Consider the following 20,368-nt stretch of genomic DNA (forward strand, 5'->3'; position numbering starts at 1 on the left):
CCGCAGCCACTTTTAAAAATAACCACTCTGAGGCTTAATATTAATTACAAACTGTTTATTAGCTCAGGTTTATTAGCTCTTACAACTAAATTAACCAACTCATTTCTATTAATCTGCATGTCGCTATGTGGCCCATGTCTTACCAGTGGTGCTCTGGCATGTTGTTCCTTGGGCAACTGAATAGTGTCTCTCTGTCTTTACCCTTCTCCCTGTATCTCTGTTTGGATTTCCCACCTGACTCTATTCTGCCTGGCTATTGGCCAAATCAGCTTCTTTATTAACCAGTGGTAATAAAACATTCAGCATACAGAAGGGCATCCCACATCACTCCTTCCTCAGCAGACAGCACATTTTTTTCATGTTTCTTCTCTCAGTGTAGATCTAAGAACAGTAAACAGTAGCCTGGATGTTATACAGATTAATAGAAATGGATTAAATTAAAATGTAAGAGTTAGCCAATAAGAAGTTAGAGCTAATGGGCGAAGCAATAATTTAATTAATACAGTTTCTATGTGGTTATTTCAGGGCTAAGCTAGCTGGGCGGCCGGGACAAACAAGTGGGCCCTACTGCAACAAACTTCTGTCCCAACTGCCTCTACATTCCAGGTGATGGGATTACAAATGGGGGCCACAAAGCCTGTTTTATGTAATATTGGGGGTCTGAACCCAGGGCTTTGTCCATTCAAGGGAAACACTCCACCAACTGAGCTACATCTTCAGTCATCTGCTTTATCAAAACCTATATTGTTGCATTCATTCATTTATTCACCCATTCATTTATTCAGTGTGTGTGTGTGTGTGAAATAAATGTACAGACAGGATATGATTTGAACTGTGACTATTTTAAAATTAGAATTATCAATTCTGATACATAGTATCTTGGATTTTTTTCACATTCTAATACTGTGAAGTTATAATTGCTTATTAGGTTTAGTTTATTTTTAAAAATAGGTTTTTGATTGTTATCTGTGCCTTTAAATATTTAAAAAAAATTTTTTTTTGTCTTTTTAGCTGTCCCCTTTCCTCCAACCCAACGGCTAACTTTGAAGGAAGTATTTGAGAATGGGAAACCTAAAATGGATGTTTTGAAAAACCATTTGGTCAAAGAGGGCCGGGTAGAAGAGGAGGTGGCCTTAAAGATAATCAACGATGGGGCTGCCATCCTGAGGCAAGAGAAGACTATGATAGAAGTGGATGCTCCAGTCACAGGTATGAACTGCACCTATATGGGGCCCTTAAATTTGCACTCATTCTGAGAAATTATTACAAAAATAAAAGGAGTGTAATAAATATTTCTAGGAATTTTAAAAGCAGTCTAGACATTGGTTAGAATGACTTTTGTTCCTTAACAACCAACATTAGAGGCTCAAGCTTGGTGGTTAAGAGAACATACTATTCTTGCAGAGGACTAGATTTTCATTCCAAGTATCTGTTCTGTGGTTCACAACCATTGTAACTCCAGCTATAGGGAGAATCCCCCACCTCTGGCCTCTGTGGACACCTGTACTCATGTATATACCCCCACACAGACAGATACATGCGCACGCGCGCACACACACACACACACACACTTAAAAATAAATCTTTTTTTTAAAAAGTACACTCATAACTGTGTAATATTTAGTACAACTAACTAATTATACAGAAGTCTAGTCAAAAGCCAAAGTGATTAAAAGTTACATTTGGTCCCTGTTGCTCTAATGTTGTTTTCCTTCTAATTTATAATTTTTACCTGTTGTCTTTCTTATGAAGTGTGTGGTGATATTCATGGACAATTCTTTGACCTGATGAAGTTGTTTGAAGTTGGGGGATCACCTAGTACTACTCGCTACCTCTTTCTGGGTGACTACGTGGACAGAGGCTATTTTAGTATAGAGGTAAGATTACCTTGGCTCTGCTTCCCCTATTGTACCACCTTCTACTAAGATCTGCTTTCCATCCATCTGGAGGGCAGCTTAAGATGTGATCACTGGTAGAATTTATCCACTTTCTTACATTTGACATTTAAGTAATAGAGAATTGTTTTATTTTTTAAAAAATCTGTTCTTTTTTTAACTTCCTAATTTTGAAAGTAAGTATTTGCTAAGTTTTCCTCTTTGAAGATGCTGTCTGGGCTATATAGAAGGCACATACATAACTCTTCATGCTAAACAGTGTCTGGATTAGCTAACCTTAATTATAAGACTGTAGTTGACTCTTAGATTTGTCTTCCTCTGAGAATTTGGCATCGGGAGTTCCTTACTGAAATGATTTCTGGTCCTGTTGCACATGGCAGACAGTATGTTCTTTGGAAGGCGAAACATGAGGTGGAGCTAATAAAAACTGAATTCCTTTATATATTTAAGAAGTAAATGATGGGCCTGGCGGTGGTGGCGCACGCCTTTAATCCCAGCACTTGGGAGGCAGAGGCAGGCGGATCTCTGTGAGTTCGAGACCAGCCTGGTCTACAAGAGCTAGTTCCAGGACAGGCTCCAAAACCACAGAGAAACCCTGTCTCGAAAAACAAAACCAAAAAAAAAAAAAAAAAAAAAAAAGAAGTAAATGATGGGAGCATGAGTAGAATTAAAAACAATTATAAGCTTTTGTATGTAAACATAACATTATTTTAGGCCCTAATTCAAACACTTGCAGTTATAGCACATTCATGTTTGATGTGTATCTGGTTTTTGTTTTTGTTGTTTTTGGTTTTTTGGTTTTTTGTTTTTGAGACAGGGTTTCTCTGTAGCTTTAGAGCCTGTCCTAGAACTAGCTCTTGTAGACCAGGCTGGTCTCGAACTCACAGAGTTCCACCTGCCTCTGCCTCCCAAGTGCTGGGATTAAAGGCATGCACCACTGCCACCCGGCTTGATGTGTATCTGTGGCTTTACAAGTAAAGGAGCCTTTTGAAGAAGTCTTCAAGTTTGTAATACAGAAAGAACACGAGATGACAGATTCTATGGGATTGTGGTGTCTTTAGGCTGTGTGCTCTTCACAGTGTGAGAATTTTGCTGCACTAGATTGCTCCTGGTAGAGAAAGGTTCTTTTTTTTTTTTTTTTTTGATTTTTCGAGACAGGGTTTCTCTGTGGTTTTGGAGCCTGTCCTGGAACTAGCTCTTGTAGACCAGGCTGGTCTCGAACTCACAGAGATCCGCCTGCCTCTGCCTCCCAAGTGCTGGGATTAAAGGCGTGCGCCACCACCGCCCGGCTTAGAAAGGTTCTTTTTCTCCTTCTTCTTCTCATAGCATTGATCTTTTTTATTGTTGTTGTTGCTTTTAAATTCTTAGAGGTTTTATTAAGAAGACAAAACGAGGGTAAATGAGCACAAAAGAACTTCATTGATAAAAGGATATTAATGTTATGGAATCTAGAATAAAGCTATTTCTAGGAAACTCTTTTAAAGTATTTGATTTATGACATTTTACATTTTTGCAGCGATGTAACCTAGTTGCAGGAAGAACAGTTACTCTAAATACACTGTAGACGGACTCAGAGACCACCTGCACCTCTGCTCACTGTTAGTAGCTGTACAGGTATTGGCTTAAAACAGAGAAGGGTAGATATCAGATACTGAAGGTTTATGTTATGCCATTATTTCACAAAATATAGGTAACAATTAACAAGTAAAGTCTATTTCTCATAGAATTGCACATAGTATTCAATATCTCAAGATTACAATGTTGCCATTCTAGGAGAGAGAAACAGAAACAATCCAAAGAAACCTTTATACTAAATTCAACACATTTGGTTCCAAAATGTTCATTTTATTACAAAAGCAACTTTATTATTTAGAAAATAAGATATCATATATATTCCTTTGTAGTATTACATCTAATTTTATTTAAAGCATTAACCTTATACATTTAAAAAAAACAGTAATTTAAGTAAGGATTTGTTTGATTTTTCTTGTAATTTGCAGAGCCAGAATTCTTTTTTGTTTGTTTTTGTTTTTGTTTTGTTTTTTGAAGCAGGGTTTCTCTGTGTAGACTTGACCATCATAGAACTTGCTCTGTAGACCAGGCTGGCCTCCAACTGACAGAGATCCACCTGCCTCTGAGATCAAAGTCATCCTCAGCTACATAAATGAGTTTGATGCCAGCCTGGGTTGCATGAGCTTCTCTGTAAAGAAAAAAAAATCCAAAAATTAAATGCAGAATCTCATTTGCTGATAGCATTTAGACTCAATATGTATTAGAATTCTGCCTCTGTCCTGGTGATGGTACTGCACACCTTTAATCCCAGCATAGCATTGTTCTTAAATATAATTTGTCTGTCTTACCCCAGTGTTCGAAGAAGAGCCAGGTCTAAAGTCCCAGGAAGAATGAACAACAAAGTATTTTTATTTTACTCTTCAGTTAAATGGCAGTGTAGGGAGCTAGGGATGCAGTTCGGTGGCACAGTGCTTGCCTAGCGTCTCACTGCTGTGCCTTGTCCTGCTGCTCAGTGGCACTCACAAATGTCCTCTAACTAGGTACTGGCGTGAGTGGAGGTCATGCTTCTAGACTTTGTCCTTGAAAGCCTTCCTATTGCCAGCACATCATCTCAAAAGGGTGGGCGTTCAAAAGGCACACTGGGTTTTTCTTTATGGGTTTGTTAACATAAAATGATTTAAGAGACAGAAGGAAAGAATATAGAATGTTTTCAGTTATTCATTGTTTTACTTAATGAAATGTATTTTTGTTGTTGTTTTGTTTTTATTTAAGCAGTGTTTCATGTGACTTAGACTGGACTCAAACTTGCTATATAGCTGAGGATGACCTTGAACTTCTGATCCTTCTGTGTCATGCTTCCTTGATATTTACATAGTGCTGAAGATGGAGCCCTGGACTTGGTGCATGCTAGGGAAATGCTCCACCAACTGAACTACATCCCTATTCCCTGGAACAACGTATTAGACATAAATATTGGGGCTGGGAAGAAGCTCAGTCGTTAAGAACACATACTGCTTTTACAAAGGACCTGAGTTCAGTTCCTAGCATCCACATCTGCTTGTGGATCACAACCATCTTTAACTCTTGCTCTAGGAAAGAGGAGATGTTTCTGGCCTCTATGGGCACCTGGTCTCATGCACACAGAACAGATAGATGCATAATTTGAAAAAACAAAATTTTAAATGTGACAAAATATTTTCTAATTATTTATTGTTATCACTTATATAGTTTAAAAATAGGCTTTTAAAGCTTTAATTTTTTTTTTAAATTTAGGTGCTGGGGATTAAACCCAGCATGAATTCTACCACTGAGCAACATCCCAGCCCTTGGGCTTTTGTTTTGTTTTAGAGGCAGGTTCTTTATGTTACCCAAGTAGGATTTTTCTTTCTTTTGAGATGTGTTTTCTCTTTGTAGCCTTGGCTGTCCTAGAGCTTGCTGTGTAAGCCAGGTTGGTGTTGAATTTCTGCTTCAGCCTCCCAAATAGCTGGAACTACAGGAATATGCCCTCCTCTGGCTCTAATTCCTGGTTTTTAAATAGTTTTAATTCATTGATACAATTACTAAATTACATTTTAAAATTCACAATGAGCTTTGTGCCTATATGAAACACGATTAATAAAAACTCAAGGTCAGAAATTGGGGTTCAGCCTGAAGATGCGAAAAGCAAAGCAGCCAGCCAGGCTTTTACCTCGACCTCAGTCTCAAATGGCCATTCTGCCTCCAGGGATCTCAGAATGAGACTGTGTGTTGAGAGCTGTTTCCTCCCATTTTATAATCCTCTCTAGGGCTGGGATTAAAGGCGTGCACCATCCAGTTTCTATGGTAACTAGTATGGCTACTGGAATTAAAGGTGTCACTGTGGCTGCTGGGATTAAAGGTTACCATAACCAGGTCTGTAAGGCTGGCCGGTGGGACTGTTTTACTCTGAGATCTTCAGGCAGTCTTTATTTATTAGGATACAATTGAAATACCACTACACCTATATGCCATTTCAGGAAACTTTGTGTTATATGCTCTTCCCCTTCTTTATCAATAAGTTCCTGAGTACCAACTTTATAACAAGCTGTAGAGATAAAATCAAGACTAACATTCAGGTGGAGGATGTCACTCAGCACTAGAACACTTGCCTAGCATCCCCATCTTCACACAGAAAGAATAAGATTCATATTCTCTGGAGGAGCTAGCAAAAGGTTCCCTTGTTGAGCGTGTCTTTCTGTAGTAGAAGTGTTCCTGTCATTCGAAGTAGTAATCTTCATATTAAGACCTTACCCAGAGGGCTAGTAAGGTGGCTTAGTGGGTAAAAGCATGTAATGTTTTTGTAGAGGACCCAAGTTTGACTCTCAACACACATATCAGGCAGCTCACAACTGTCTATAACTCCAACTCCAGGGGATCCAAATAACTCTTTGGACACCTGCCCTCATGTGCTTATACTTATACACAGGCATACACATACACACATAATTAAAAATAATAGAAATGAATTTTAGGGAGCTAGTCTAGTCTCCTGATATATAATAGACACCCGGTTGGGTGAATGAATGAATATTAACAAATTGTAGTTTGTGTTTGACATTATTTGATGGGTTTTTATCTTGACTTTTTTTTTAATAACTTGAATTGAAAGTTTTAGGTACAGTGGTGATTTAATTAAAAGGTGTTTTCCTTTTAAGATTGTATTTACTTTGATTTTACATGTATAACTGTTGCCTGGATTTAATTAAGTGCATGCCTGGTGCCAAAGGATGTTAGAAGACAGCAATCAGATCCTTGGAACTGGAGTTCTAGGAGGATGTGAATCTCCATGTGTGGGTCCTGGAAACTAAACCCAGGTCCTCTAGAAGAGCAATAAATGCTCTTAACTGCTGAACCATCTCTCCAGCTACCACCCCTCCCAGTTTTTTGAGATAGCATCTTATATAGCCAAAGCCCCAAGCTTGTTATATGTGTGTCTCCACCTCCCAAGTGCTGGGAGTATAAGCATAAACTACTATGTGACTTTTATTTTTAGGGCATTATCTTTAAATTTTTTATTTTAGTGGCTAGAAAAATCACTTAGTGGTTCGGAGCTTGTAGTGCCCTTGCAGAGGACCAGAGTTCTGTTCCCAGCACCCATGTCAGGTGGCTCACAAAGCCTGTAACCCAGCTCCAAAAGTTCTGACCCCTTACATGCACATGTCATACCTCAATGCACATAAACTCGTGATTCAAAATGTTCTAATTTTTTATTTTATTTTTAAAAAATTAATTTGTATGCTTTTGTGCATGAGAGAGAGGGAGGGAGGGAGCTTATGCTACTTTGTGGCTGTGTCCTAGTGTGTGTGTGTGCGTGCGCACACGTGTGTTTACATACATGCCTATAGAGGCCAAAGGACAACTTGTAGGAATCAGTTCTTTCCACTATGTGGATCCCAAGAATTGAACTCAGGTTGTTGGGCTAGGTAGCAAATTCCTTAACCCCCAGGATTATCTCTCAGGCCCAGTTAATTAGATTTTGTATCATTGCACTGAAAGTGGTACAAGCTCATTTTCCATTTTGTTCTGTACATTGCTGAAGCTAGTGTCTTATTGAATATATCTTTAATTTAAAAAATTACTATATGGGGGTGGTGTGTGTGCATGCTACCGTATACTTGTAGAGGTCAGAGAACAACTTTGTGGAGTTTTTTTTTTTTTCCCCCGAGACAGGGTTTCTCTGTAGCTTTGGTGCCTGTCCCGGAACTGGCCTCGAACTCCCAGAGATCCGCCTGCCTCTGCCTCCCAAGTGCTGGGATTAAAGGCGTGCGCCACCACCACCCGGCCTTGTGGAGTTTTTTATGTCCTTTCACCTTTATGTAAGTTCTCTGGATTGAACTCAGGTCACCAGACTTACACAGCAGGCTCTTTTACCCACTGGTCACCTCACATTAATACATCTTTAATAGCACATCTGACTTTTCCTTAAATCAAATCCTTAAAAGTTAAGTTCTTGATTTTCTCTTGAGGTGCAGGAACATATTGTTTGTTTACTATCCATGAAGATGAAGTTAAATAAAAGGATAAAGGGAAATAGGAACAACTAATTTAGATGAATCAGTCAGGGCAAGACTTTCAGAAGCAGTAACCTTTGGGTAGAAACTGGAATGATCTTGAGAGCTGGTGTAGAGAAATGGGAAGTGTAACAAGACTGGGGTGGTGAGAACAGGCATAGGGATGTGGGGATGTAGCGGGGAGGCAGGCAGAGGTTAGGTGCTGGCAGGGCATTTAGGTTTGTTCTGAATGTGTTATGAAGCCACTGGGTTGTTATTTCAATTGCTCTTATTTTAATGTTTTGGGGGCTTTGAGGGGAGTAGCATAACCATGTTTGTGTCTTAGAACAATTACTCTGTTATATAGTGACTGACTGCTAGAGCCTGAGGACAGGCAGAGACTCCAGGTAGGAGTCATAATAGAGTTTGAGTCCTTGTGTCTGAAAAGCTTGAGACAGATCTGTTTTCTATTGCAGAGGTTCTTGGGCATTAAAGCATTTGCATAGACTTTACCAGTGGAGCATCCCTCATCCAGAAGTAAAATCTGAAATGCTCCAGAGTCAGATCTTTTGGAGTATCATGTTGGCACTCAGAAAGTTTCAGATTTTGGAGTATTTCAGATTTTAGAATTTGATAATATCTGTGATATGGATAAGAGATAGCAGTAACAGACAAAACATTTTACATAGTTCTTTCTCATTCTTTTTTATAGTGTCATGGTGTTTCTTAGTGTGTGTATGTATATGTTATTGCCAGTATTTTGCTATGACAATGTTGTAGCGTGTATATATATTTTCATATTAGTGAAAATACATGACTTAAAAATGTGTCAAGAGTTAAGTTAATAATGTAGTTTTGTCAGTTTTTGCTGTATTGTCTTTACTGTGTAATTTTTTTCTTTGTTTTTAGATCTATTTATGTATATTAGTGTTGACCAGTATGTATATGTGTGTACCATGTACGTGCCTGGCATCCCAGAGGTCAGAAGAGGGTATCAGATGCCCTGGAACTGGATGGTTGTGAATCGCCGCATGGGCGCTGGGAACTGAGCCCAGGGCCTCTGGAAGAGCAATGAGTGCCTTTACTGCTGAGCCAGCTCTCCAGCCCCTGTGTACCTTCCTTTTCACATAGTGAAATGTGTTGTTTTCTCGCCTGTGGACCTCTCCTCATTACAATCTCTTTCCTTCAGCCATGCATCCTTCTAGAGCTTCTTTTCAATACTGATCACTTGTTCTCTTGTCACTTGTTGGGTGCTATGTAACATTAGAGCTGTTTTTATTCTTTTGAAATGGCATCCAACCCCAGAGATGTTTATTTAAAAGCTCATCATTACCCCAGTGATCTTATTTTATTTTTCTGTTTTTATGAGACAAGATTGTATACTGTAGCACAGGCTAGCCTCCAATTGAAGGCAGTCTTCCTCTTTAGCCTACTCAGTGCTAGGATTGCCGTCATGGCTGCCATGCACAGCTTTCACCTAATGACTTGAGGTACCATTTTTACTGTATATGTCTGTCCCATGAACTTGGATCCGTTTCTGGACTGTGATAAAATACTGCTGTATTGTGGCATATGGTAGGGTACAGTTTCTTTATTTTATATTATAGGTTTTATTATGTAACCATGCTGGTCTAGAACTCCTTATGTTGTCTGACCTAGCCTTGAATTCATGATCTTTTTACCTGAGTACAGGGATGCATGGTCTGTACTTCCATGTCTGACTCAGAACATTGTTGTTTTTGTTTTTTTTGAGACAATGTGTCACATAGCTTAAGTTGCTTCAATTTACTGTGCAGACAAGGTTGACCTTAACTACTGGTTCCTCACAGATTCTTCTGCTTCCACCTCTCAAGTTCTAGTATTATGGGTGTGGGGCATTATGTTTTGTTTATGGGTTCTGGCATTTGAACTCAGGACCTTGTGCATGCTAAGCAGATATTCTACTAACTGAGCTATATTATATCCCTAGCCTTTTTGTTGCTGTTCTAAATGTAACTTTTAGTTTTATAATTTTTATTTTTGTTTTTTGAGACAGGGTTTCTTTGTATCCCTGGCTGCCCTGGAACTTTCTCTATAGATCAGGCTGGCCTGGAACTCACAGAAATCCACCTGCATCTGCCTCCTGAGTGCTGGGATTAAAGGCGAGTGCCAAGGCATGTGCCACCAATGCCTGGTTTTAAATGAAATTTTTATACTATGTTACTCTATTTCATACTTTTATATAAAAGCTTGTTTATTTATATATTCAAATTTATATCCTATTTTGCTGAATTCTATTATTTATGCTGCTTTTATCATTGTTTTTTTGTTTTTCTTCAGTTATACAATTATGTCATCTGCACATAACGATACTTTACATTATTCCTTACCCATTCTGAAGCCTTTACTTGATCTCATTTGTCTAATTATGTTGCTAACACCTTTATTGTAACGTTGAAGAGTGACAGTTAATAATCTTGCCTTGTTCCTAGTCCTAGTTTTTGTCCACTATAAAACAATGGTGCAGATTTTAGGACTCTGGTATGTATGTGGGTAGCTTTGCCCAGAGAGTTCTCAGTGTTTAAATATTTGGGAGAGATTTTTTATGAAGGCTGCTTATTCTACCAACTTTAAGAGTAACTTTCAAAAGCTAGAAGATTGCATTTTTCAGTTTGGGACTTTCAGTGAGCTATACCATAGAGCACGTCATTTCAATTTAGTTAAACTGTCTTTATGTCATGAAGAACATTATCCTTTGTGTCTCCTAGTGTGTGCTGTATTTATGGAGTTTAAAGATTAACTATCCTAGAACATTGTTTCTGCTTCGAGGAAATCATGAATGCAGGCATCTCACAGAGTACTTCACCTTCAAACAGGAATGTAAGTATGCATCTCCAGGAACTGTTCAGTTGTTTCATGTGCTGCCATGTTCACTTAAGATCATACCTTCTAAATAAAAATAGTAAGTGAGGCTTGGTGTCTCTCGCCTGTAACTCAACGCTTGGGAGGCTGAAGCAGTAGGACTACCCCAAGGTTGGAGCCAACTTGGGCTATAGAGTGAGACCTTGTTTAAAAGAAAATGAAGAAGAAAAATTGGGTACTCCTACACTGTTATCAGAGAATGAGTTTATTCAACACCCACATGTCATTTTACTGTGTGTTCATACTGAGTCTTGTTGCCAGTAGTGTCCTGTATTGGACATGGGGTGGTTATAATGGCAGCCTTCCTCCCAGGAGAGCCTGAAAGGAAAGGTCAGAGTTATTAAAAGAAATGGTAAGCCAGGTTTAGTGTTCATGTCTATAATCCCAGCACTTGAGAGGTGGAGGAAAGAGGATAAGGCATTCAGGGCAAGCCTTGGCTATGTGGTGAATTCAAGGTCAGTTTGGGCTCTATAAAATTCTCTCTCAAACAACAACAACAACAGATTTAGTCAGACACTAAATTCTGTTGCAAATACAGGATCTTCAGATCATTTCAGCCCCAGAAACTTTCTGAAATAAAGATACCATTAGACCATAATGACCAGGAAGTTATCAAGTTAGATTTACTCTTGGTAGGTATTTGAATTGGTGTCAAGTAGTTAGACAGCAATTTCACAATATTTGTGAAAATTGCAGATATACATTCCCTTTTCTCAGTATTTTGACTTGTCAGAATGTATCATGCAGACTGTATGTTAGTGAGCTCACACATGTGTCTTGTCATATTTAGCAGGGCCAGAAGTCTGGATTCTGTTAAGTTTTGCTCAGCTGAGGTCATGATGTTGTGAGGACTGTGAGTGCCTTCCTCTGAGCTCACTAGGTGTTTGGAGTCCTGCAACTGTGGATTAAAGTCTGTATTTTCCAGCTAGCTCCCAACTGGGGGTCACTCTCAGTTTTAAGACTGCTTTCAGGTTTTTGATATATGATTCCCATGGATAGTTCCAAGTGTAGATGTTGGCTTTCTTCTGGCCCACCCTGAATGAGTCTCTGACTTATTGTCAGTTAGCTGGGGGAAGCCTCTGCCCTTTAAAGGTTCGGCATGCTTAGGTCATGGTCATCCAGGAGAATCTCCCCTTTGCCATCTCATGAAATGTAACTAACAGTGAGGCTCCTCATAGGCAGAGTATCCATGGACTCAAAAACAGTGGATGATTATACCAAGTGGAAGCCTCTGGAAGTCATGCCACAGTTTGCCCAGTGCAAGGAAGATGGATGAAAACTAGTAAGATATTTGCTTTGTGAGGATGTTTATTCCACTGTCAATTATAACATCAAAAATAATTATTTGTCAATAAAGGGCTGATTAAATACAATATATTAGTATTAGAGGGGTGTGTGGGAGTTTGGCTGACAGAAAAATATTTTTGTGGAGTGCAGTCTTTGCTTCTACCTTTATGTGGGTTCCCAGGATTGAACTCAGGCCCTCAGGGTTGCACAGCAAGTACTTTACCTGCTGAGTCATCTTTCTGGCCCTCAAAATATTTTTAAAGCAATTCTAGGCCACTATTTAAATATTGAGGGATCTGTGTGTGCTGTCAGGAGAGATGCTCAGATGTGCTGTTGGCTGAGAGAAGCCATTTGCTAAACGTACACACTATGTGAAGAAGAAACTGGCACTAGTGTTTACTTCTGAGGTGCTGAGTCAGAAGGTCTTATTTTAATATTTTTCTAATACTGTTTGAATTATTTTTGCCATCATTATGTACTACTTTTGTAATTTTTTTTCAAGTTGCTAATCTAAAAATTACTCAGTTGGGGACTTTTATTTGAAGGGCTTTTTAATTTTTTTGCTTTCTTAAAGATGTGATCTTGCTATGTAGTCCTTGATGGCCTCAAACTCCCTGTATAGACAGGCTATCTGTCAGTCTCTCAAGTAGATGTGTGCCTCCACCCCTGGCTCTTGAAGGCTTTTGTTGTTTGTGTGTGTGTGTTTTAAGGCTGGGGTATACTTCAGTGGTAGAGTATGTGAAAGGCCCTGAGTTCAGTCCTCAGCACTGTAATTAAATATTTTTTAACATTGATTTTTTTAAAATTTTGTGTATGTGCATGGGATGAACATGCCCTGGCTTATGTGGAGGCCCTTAAGTTGATTCTCTCCTTTCTGTGTGAGTCCTGAGGATTGAATCCGGGTATGGGCACAGCAACAGTGCTGTGTCCCCTAAGCCATCTCACTGGCTCATGAATAGGTTTTTGAAGCACTTCTAGTAACTCGGCTGTATGCAGTTGAATAAGAATGACTGTAGGGCCAGTGAGATGACTGAGCACTTGCTCCTAAGCCTGATGACCTGAGTTCAATCCCCAGGAAACAGAGAATCGATTCCTTGAAAGTTGTCCTCTGTCCCCCACATTTTGATATTATGTATATATGTGCATGTGCATAGACAATGTAAAAGAAATAAAAGAATACTGTGCCAGTGTCTGAAAACTCTTTACTCTCTGTTTGTCCCCTTCATCTAACCTTTAAGATTTTGAAATACTTTGCAGTTTCTCTAAAACATTACTATTTTTGCCTAGAAAATTAAATATGTATATAACAACTGACAAAGGCCCTGGAATACACTTGATGGAAGTGAGCTGCTGGTACTTAGAATTAAGTGGGTAGCAAGAAAATTGCCTGTGGATGTCCTGTTCTGAGTGCTGTGGTGTTGTGGTTTTGACTTTGACAGAGAGTCCTCTGCATTGCCCCGGCTATGCACAGCAGTTCATTAGACCTAGGCTCAGGCTTTTTGTTTGGTTTGATTTTTAAGGGACATGTACTGTAATTTCCCCACCTATTTGCCCCTTTTAAGCTAAGGTTTTTGTTTGTTCTTTTTGTGGACTTTGGTGCTGGAGAGTGAAGTAGATTTCTTTTGTGATCAGCATAATTGGTTCCTTAATTGGTTCTGACTGTTTTTAGAAGATAGAACAGTAGGTTCAGGAAATGCTTTAAGCATCTTATTTTGCCCAGCGTTTCTTACGTCGTGTCTCTATTTGTTTTCAGTGTGCTTCTAGCTATACTTCAGCCCAGTCACTTATTCTTCTGTATAGTATCTCCCGCTTCATTCTAATGCTGCATGCAAGATGCAAATAAATCTTGGAGCAAGCATACACACTAAAATAAAAATATAAATGTTATTCCTATATAAGGAAAGAGCATGTGTGTGTTTCATGGGTGTTCACTGATAAGCTGATCTTGCCTATGGGCAACTGAGGCTTTTAGGATCAGAACCGTGTAATTAATGTTAAGTGACATCAGTTGCAGAGCATGCAGCTGCAGGCTTGTTGCTTTTTTAAGGAATGTGGGCAGAAGCTTTTCTTGTCTCATATCAATATTTGCGTTTTTTTCTTTTTTTTTTGAAACAGTGCTATTTTTACTTTTTTTCTTTGAGGCAGAGTCTAAGTTCCCCAGATTGCCCTTGTATCTCCTAGCTAGCTGGGGTTACAGGCTGTGTCACTAGGCCTGCATCACACTCTTTCTTAGTTATAATGGGAGATTGAATTTTTGTTTTGTTTTGTTTTGTTTTGTTTTTGAGACAGGGTTTTTCTGTGTAGCCCTGACTGTCCTGGAACTCACCATGTAGACCAGGCTGGCCTCGAACTCACAGAGATCCACCTGCCTCTGGGATTAAAGGTGTGCACCACCACTACTTGGTTGGGAGAGATGCTTTTTTTTTTTTTTTATTTGTTTTGCTTTCTTTGAGACAGGGTTTCTTTGTGTGGCCTTGGCTGTCCTAGAACTAACTGTAGACCAGTTAGTTCAAAGCTGGCCTTGGCTCACAGAGATCCTCCTGCCTCTGCCTCCTGAGTGTGCCCCACCACTGCTCAGCTGGGAGATGTGGTTTTAAGATCGGGGCCTTAGGTATTAGGCTACCCTGCTGGCTTCAAACTCTCAGTGAGCCTCTGCCTCATCCTCCTGAGAGTACAGGCATGTGTTATCATGCCTGGCTAACAGTTAATTTTTTATATACTGTTTTTTATTGTTCTGTACTTAGAAAGCAAGAAGCCTTGTGTATCGATCCCATCTCGTAGTTCTGGGTCCAGATTTCTCAAGCAGATTAGTCTGTTGTTTCATGAACTGTTTTGTTTTGTTTTGATTGCTTACTGACAAGTCCCAGAAATTCCTGTACTTTCCTAATGAAAATAATACTGTTATAACAGACTTTAAAGAACAAATACTGTTTATTGAACACTATTTAGAGTAGCAGTTTGACCTGGTTAGATTATGGCATATCCATAAAGTCAAGTGCTGTGTAGTTTGTTTTCTTTTTAATTACTAAGCTGCTCTTATAAGAATGACAAAAGTTTACCTTACCCTCAGAATTTTTCAGCTAGGCTAGAAAATTAAATTGGCCTGTAACGGTGCACACCTTTAATCCCAGCACAGGAGGCAGCGGCAAATCTCTAGTGGGGATGGGAGGGGACAGAGAGGAAAGACAGAGTCGGGGAGAATCTTTAGTGAATGCAAATAAAAATTAAGGAAATAATGCTCTGTGGATAGACTTATAAGTAATGTTGACTCTCAAAACTCTTTCTAGAATTCTTTTAAAACTTTGTTTTACTACTGGCCATGGGTGATGCAGGCCTGTAATCCCAGCACTTAGGAGGTGAGTTAAGGTCAGATTGGGCTATAAGACCTTTTAATTACATATAAAATGTTGTTCTGTCCTGTTGCATTATTGTCAACAATTAAAACTTATTTAAATGTGGCCCTGCGGTTGTGATAGTTCTCCTTTATTTTAGATAAGTCTTAGCCTACAGTATAGACATTAATTTTTCATGAAAATAACTCTTGAGTCAGCTAATTTGACCTTCAGGAATTATAAATTTGGGTATTTAGATTCTGTTTAATTTAAACTTAAAAAGAATGGGTGGCACATATCAGTAATCCCAGCACTCTGGAGGCTGCTAGTTCTAGCCAGCCTGAGCTTCATGGCAAGACCTCATGTTGAAAGTTCACAGGCTGAGGAGGTAACCATTTGGTAGAGCACTTGCCTAGCATTCTCAAGGCTCTGGGTTCCAATTCCTGCACTGTGATTAGGAAGAGTTTGTGAGGATGCTTAACATGCTTGCAGTTCTGGGCACTGGGCCCAGTGCCCTCCCCTTTTATTTAATTGTGTTTATATTTATATCTGTATTTGTTTGTATGTCTGTGTACCACATACATGCCTGGTGCTCTCAGAGGTCAGAAAAGGGTATCAGATGCCCTGGAACTGGAGTTTTAGATGGTTGTGAATCGCAGCGTGGGTGCTGGGAACTGAGCCCATGGCCTCTGGAAGAGCAATGAGTGCCTTTACTGCTGACCAGCTCTCCAGCCCCTGTGTACCTTCCTTTTCACATAGTGAAATGTGTTATGTTTTCTCGCCTGTGGACCTCTCCTCATTACAATCTCTTTCCTTCAGCCATGCATCCTTCTAGAGCTTCTTTTCAATACTGATCACTTGTTCTCTTGTCACTTGTTGGGTGCTATGTAACATTAGAGCTGTTTTTATTTATTTTTGAATGGCATCTGACCCAGAGCTGTTTCATTAACCTGGGGTTACAGACAGCTGTGACAGTTGTGAGCTGACATGTGGGTGTGGAGAACTGAACTCTGGTTTTATGCCAGGTCATCCAGTGCTCTTAACAGCTGAATACCTTTCCAGCTGCCTTCCTCGGCTTTTAAGTGAACATAGAAATGGTACCAACTTCATAGAGATTCTATAAAGGAGGTCAGTTAACACTCACAGTTACAGCCATTGTGTGCCAGGCATGAATACACTTTACACACGTGAGTGCACTTCAATCCTTACAGCAGCATTACTTGTAAGGATTATCACTTCCATTAGATAGTTGGGAAAACCATAGCACTTGAAATGAAGACATTTGTCCAAGGTTCCAAGCTAAAAGCTAACAGATCTGAGATCCAAAGTGAAAGAGTTAGGTTACAGATAATTTATCTGACCACTGTGCTGGGTCAAGGCGTTTAGCTCACTGATATATATATATATTGTGGTCACTATGTATATGTATACACACTATATACCTATAGATATGTATACATTCGATAAAATTAGGAAAATATGGCAAGATAGGGTTATAGATACTGTCTCTGGTCTAATATCTCAGGAGAAGAAAAAGGTAATGTATTGCTTCTTATTTTACTCAGATATTAATGCACCATAAATTTCTGTTCACATAATTTGGATTTTGGGCTCCTGTTTTGATTTAAAAATGGCTTTCCCCAGATCTGGCATCTGTTTGGAAGTAAGCTAAGGACTTTTCCCAAGTCATTGCAAGGGTGAAAAGCAAGTTACCAGAACTAGATGGTGGTGTGCAGCATGACATCCTGTGCCCTTTTCAGTTCTTAACCTATACTCAGAGTTAGGACTTTTTTAATTAAAGGAATTTCTTTTGATGTTGGTAACAAAGGGAATCTGCCTTTGGGCTTTTAGGAGCATTTATTAAAGTTTTTTTGTTTTCTTTTATTTTAAACAGATGTTATACTCACATCTGGATCTACTTTTAAAATATCAGTGTAAGGATGTAACTATAAGAAGGTACAAAATCAACCAGGCGGTGATGGAACATGCTTTTAATCCCAGCACTCAGGAGGCAGAGGCAGGTGGATCTCTGAGTTAGAAGCCAGCCTGGTTTACAGAGGGAGTTCCATGACAGCCAAGACTACACAGAGAAACTGTCTCAAAACAACAACAAAATAATAAGTTAAAAAATACAAAATAGTTCAATAATCCAAACATTTTTACATAAACTAGGATAATAATAATTTACTTACACATCTCTAAAGTAATGATCAGAAAAGAAAGAGCTGGGTGGCTGGAGAGATGGCTCAGAGGAATAGAGCACTGGCTGCTCTTCCAGAGGTCCTGAGTTCAATTCCCAGCAACCACATGGTGGCTCACAACCATCTGTAATAAGATCTGGTGTCCTCTTCTGTACTGCAGGATACATGAAGGAAGAAACCTATATACATAATAAATAAAAATCTTTAAAAAGAAAAGAAAAGAAAAGAAAGAGCTGGAGAAATGACTCAGTGGCTTAAAACTGTTGTTGCAGAGGACCCAGGTTCAGTTCCGAGCACCCACATAGCAGCTCACAACTCTCCTCAACTCCAGTTCCAGGGGGATCTAGTGCCCTCTGCTGGTCTCCTGAGGCATCAGCATGTACTCAGTGCATATGTGTGGATACACACAAGCAAAACATTCATGCACATAAAAGTAATAAAGATTTTAAGACTAGAACAAAATGAGTAGAAAGGTTTCTGATACAGAAATAGTTCTCAGTACTGTGGGGACAGTTCCACATGAGGTGGGACCTGGAACTACTCTATCTTAGAAGCCCATGGATCATAAAAACTTTACTGGCAGAATCTGAGGTTCCTAGAAGGACCCTCAGAGGAGCCCAAAGCCGTAGCCTCCCATCAGGATTTAAGATGCTGCCTAATAATTGACAGCTGGCAGCAAGCTGCACTTTCAGGTTCCCAGGGCTACAGAGCTAGAAAGTTAATCCAGGGACGCACTATAGAAATGGAAGGAAGTTCTCATGGATGGAATCTTCAGACTTGCCTAGAACCAGTGGCTTCCCTTCTGACTCAGGGTCTGTGGGTGTGATAAGGTTCATCCTTTGACTGTGTCCTCTTTCGGTAGGTCGGATTAAGTATTCAGAACTGGTGTACGAAGCATGTATGAACACATTCGACTGTCTTCCTCTCGCTGCTCTCTTAAACCAGCAGTTTCTCTGTGTGCACGGAGGAATGTCACCTGAAATCACTTGTTTAGACGACATAAGGAAAGTAAGTAATCGTTCATTGTTTTCACAGGGGATGTTGTTACATTTCTGTTCTTTATCCCAGCCAGTTAATATATATGTAAAACATATAATATAACTGAAATTAAAAGAAAATACAATCGGAAGTAGAAAAACAGAACTTACCCATGATCTTGTCATTGCTGGATAGCTCTTAGTAACACTTGAGATACATGTATTTCTTACTTCTTTCTCTTTTTAAAATTAATTTTTTTTTTTTGAGACAAGGTTTCTCGGTGTAGCTGTGGCAGTCCTGGATCTTGCTCTATAGACCAGGCTGGCTTCGAACTCAGAGATCCACCTGCCTCTGTCTCTGTGCTGGGATTAAAGGCGTGCACCACCACCAGCTGGTCTTAAAATTAAATCTTAATGACTAAAAATATACTATTTTTATAATTCTGAAACTTTAAAATTATTTGTATGTTTTAAACAGAATCTTTCTGTAAAGTCTTGAACCTAAGACAATTCTCCTGCCTCATCCACTAAAATGCTAGAATTATTCAACATATGCCACCATGCCTAGCTTGAAAACTTTAAATTATATTCCAGTGTTCAAGGAACACAAAAGTGTCCTTGGCCATCCCTTAACCTTTAGTACATTGTGTTTGCAAAATGAGGAAATTTGAATGAGCGCTCTGAGCTCTGCCAGTTCTGAAATGCGTTGACTTTGACGTCCTAATGGTATGGGTTGGCGCTCCATTTGATTTACACAGTGACTATTTCCAAGATTCTGTGTCTTTGTGATTGGGGGAAAGGAGCAGCCTTGTGTGCTTCCACTGTTGTTCATGTCGCCTCCTCACACTCATACCCTCTCAGTTTTCACACAGATACAAAGTCGGCAGTGCTATTTAACAACTGAGTCAGTTGTGATAAAAAGCTCCCCCCTCACTCAGTAGAAGCCCTCTTCTTGACTCTCAGATGTTCCCGTCTGTTCAAAACCTAAGTACTTATATTCTTTGATTTTTGTGTGTTTGTTTTTAAGTTAAAGCAGCATTGACTAAAAATGGAAGTTAATAACAAATATTAAAATTTTGCCACTGCATAGAGTGGGAAGAATAAAAAGCCTGTGGTAAAGAAAACCTCTCCTTTGAAATAAAGTAAGCAGTGGAAGAATCACCGTCAAGCATTCCTATAGCACTGTTTCCCATAGAAAACTGAAATTAGTCTCTAAGAGTTTGTGGCCGCCGATTTCACATTTGAGTTGAATGACTGCTGCACTGGATTAGCACAGAAGGAGGGGGGCCCTTTTCTACAGGATTCTCAGATGACGGAAACAGGACACTACAAACCTTTATTACAGAGCACTCATTCTCCCAGGACCGTCCTTTCGGGCTCACTGCCCCATCTTTAGTGCATTCCTTAGGTAGAGGGGACTTTTGACCTGTCTGCTTCCAGGAACCCTTTTGCTTTCCTGATGTTTCCCCCCTCTTTTGGCTCTTGTGTGTCTTCTAGTTAGATAGGTTTACTGAACCTCCTGCTTTTGGGCCGGTGTGTGACCTGCTCTGGTCTGACCCCTCAGAGGAGTATGGCAGTGAGAAGACCCTGGAGCATTATACCCACAACACTGTCCGCGGCTGCTCCTACTTCTTCAGGTAAGCCGGTCCTCGGAGGGGAGAGCACTGAGACAATGGGTTCTAGCTGGTATGTGTGTATGTCTGTGGGTATAGAGGCAGTTGTGAAGCACAAATGTGGGTGCTCCAAACTGAACTT

At 39.6% G+C, this 20,368-nt stretch overlaps 1 protein-coding gene across 5 annotated transcripts in view; it reads left to right on the forward strand.

Annotated features, from left to right (window-relative positions):
• Window positions 1-20,368, forward strand: part of Ppp3cc (protein phosphatase 3 catalytic subunit gamma) — a 70,220-nt gene that overhangs the window by 21,999 nt on the left and 27,853 nt on the right. For all 5 annotated transcript variants that reach the window (XM_057786092.1, XM_057786094.1, XM_057786095.1 and 2 more), the window contains exons 2-6: window positions 1,012-1,209; window positions 1,753-1,877; window positions 10,663-10,774; window positions 18,499-18,644; window positions 20,111-20,250. In XM_057786092.1, the coding sequence (XP_057642075.1) occupies window positions 1,012-1,209; window positions 1,753-1,877; window positions 10,663-10,774; window positions 18,499-18,644; window positions 20,111-20,250 (721 nt within the window). The remainder of the gene's footprint in view (window positions 1-1,011; window positions 1,210-1,752; window positions 1,878-10,662; window positions 10,775-18,498; window positions 18,645-20,110; window positions 20,251-20,368) is intronic.

Source organism: Chionomys nivalis, chromosome 12 (genome assembly GCF_950005125.1).
Source record: "Chionomys nivalis chromosome 12, mChiNiv1.1, whole genome shotgun sequence".
In the NCBI taxonomy this organism is placed as follows: domain Eukaryota; kingdom Metazoa; phylum Chordata; class Mammalia; order Rodentia; family Cricetidae; genus Chionomys; species Chionomys nivalis.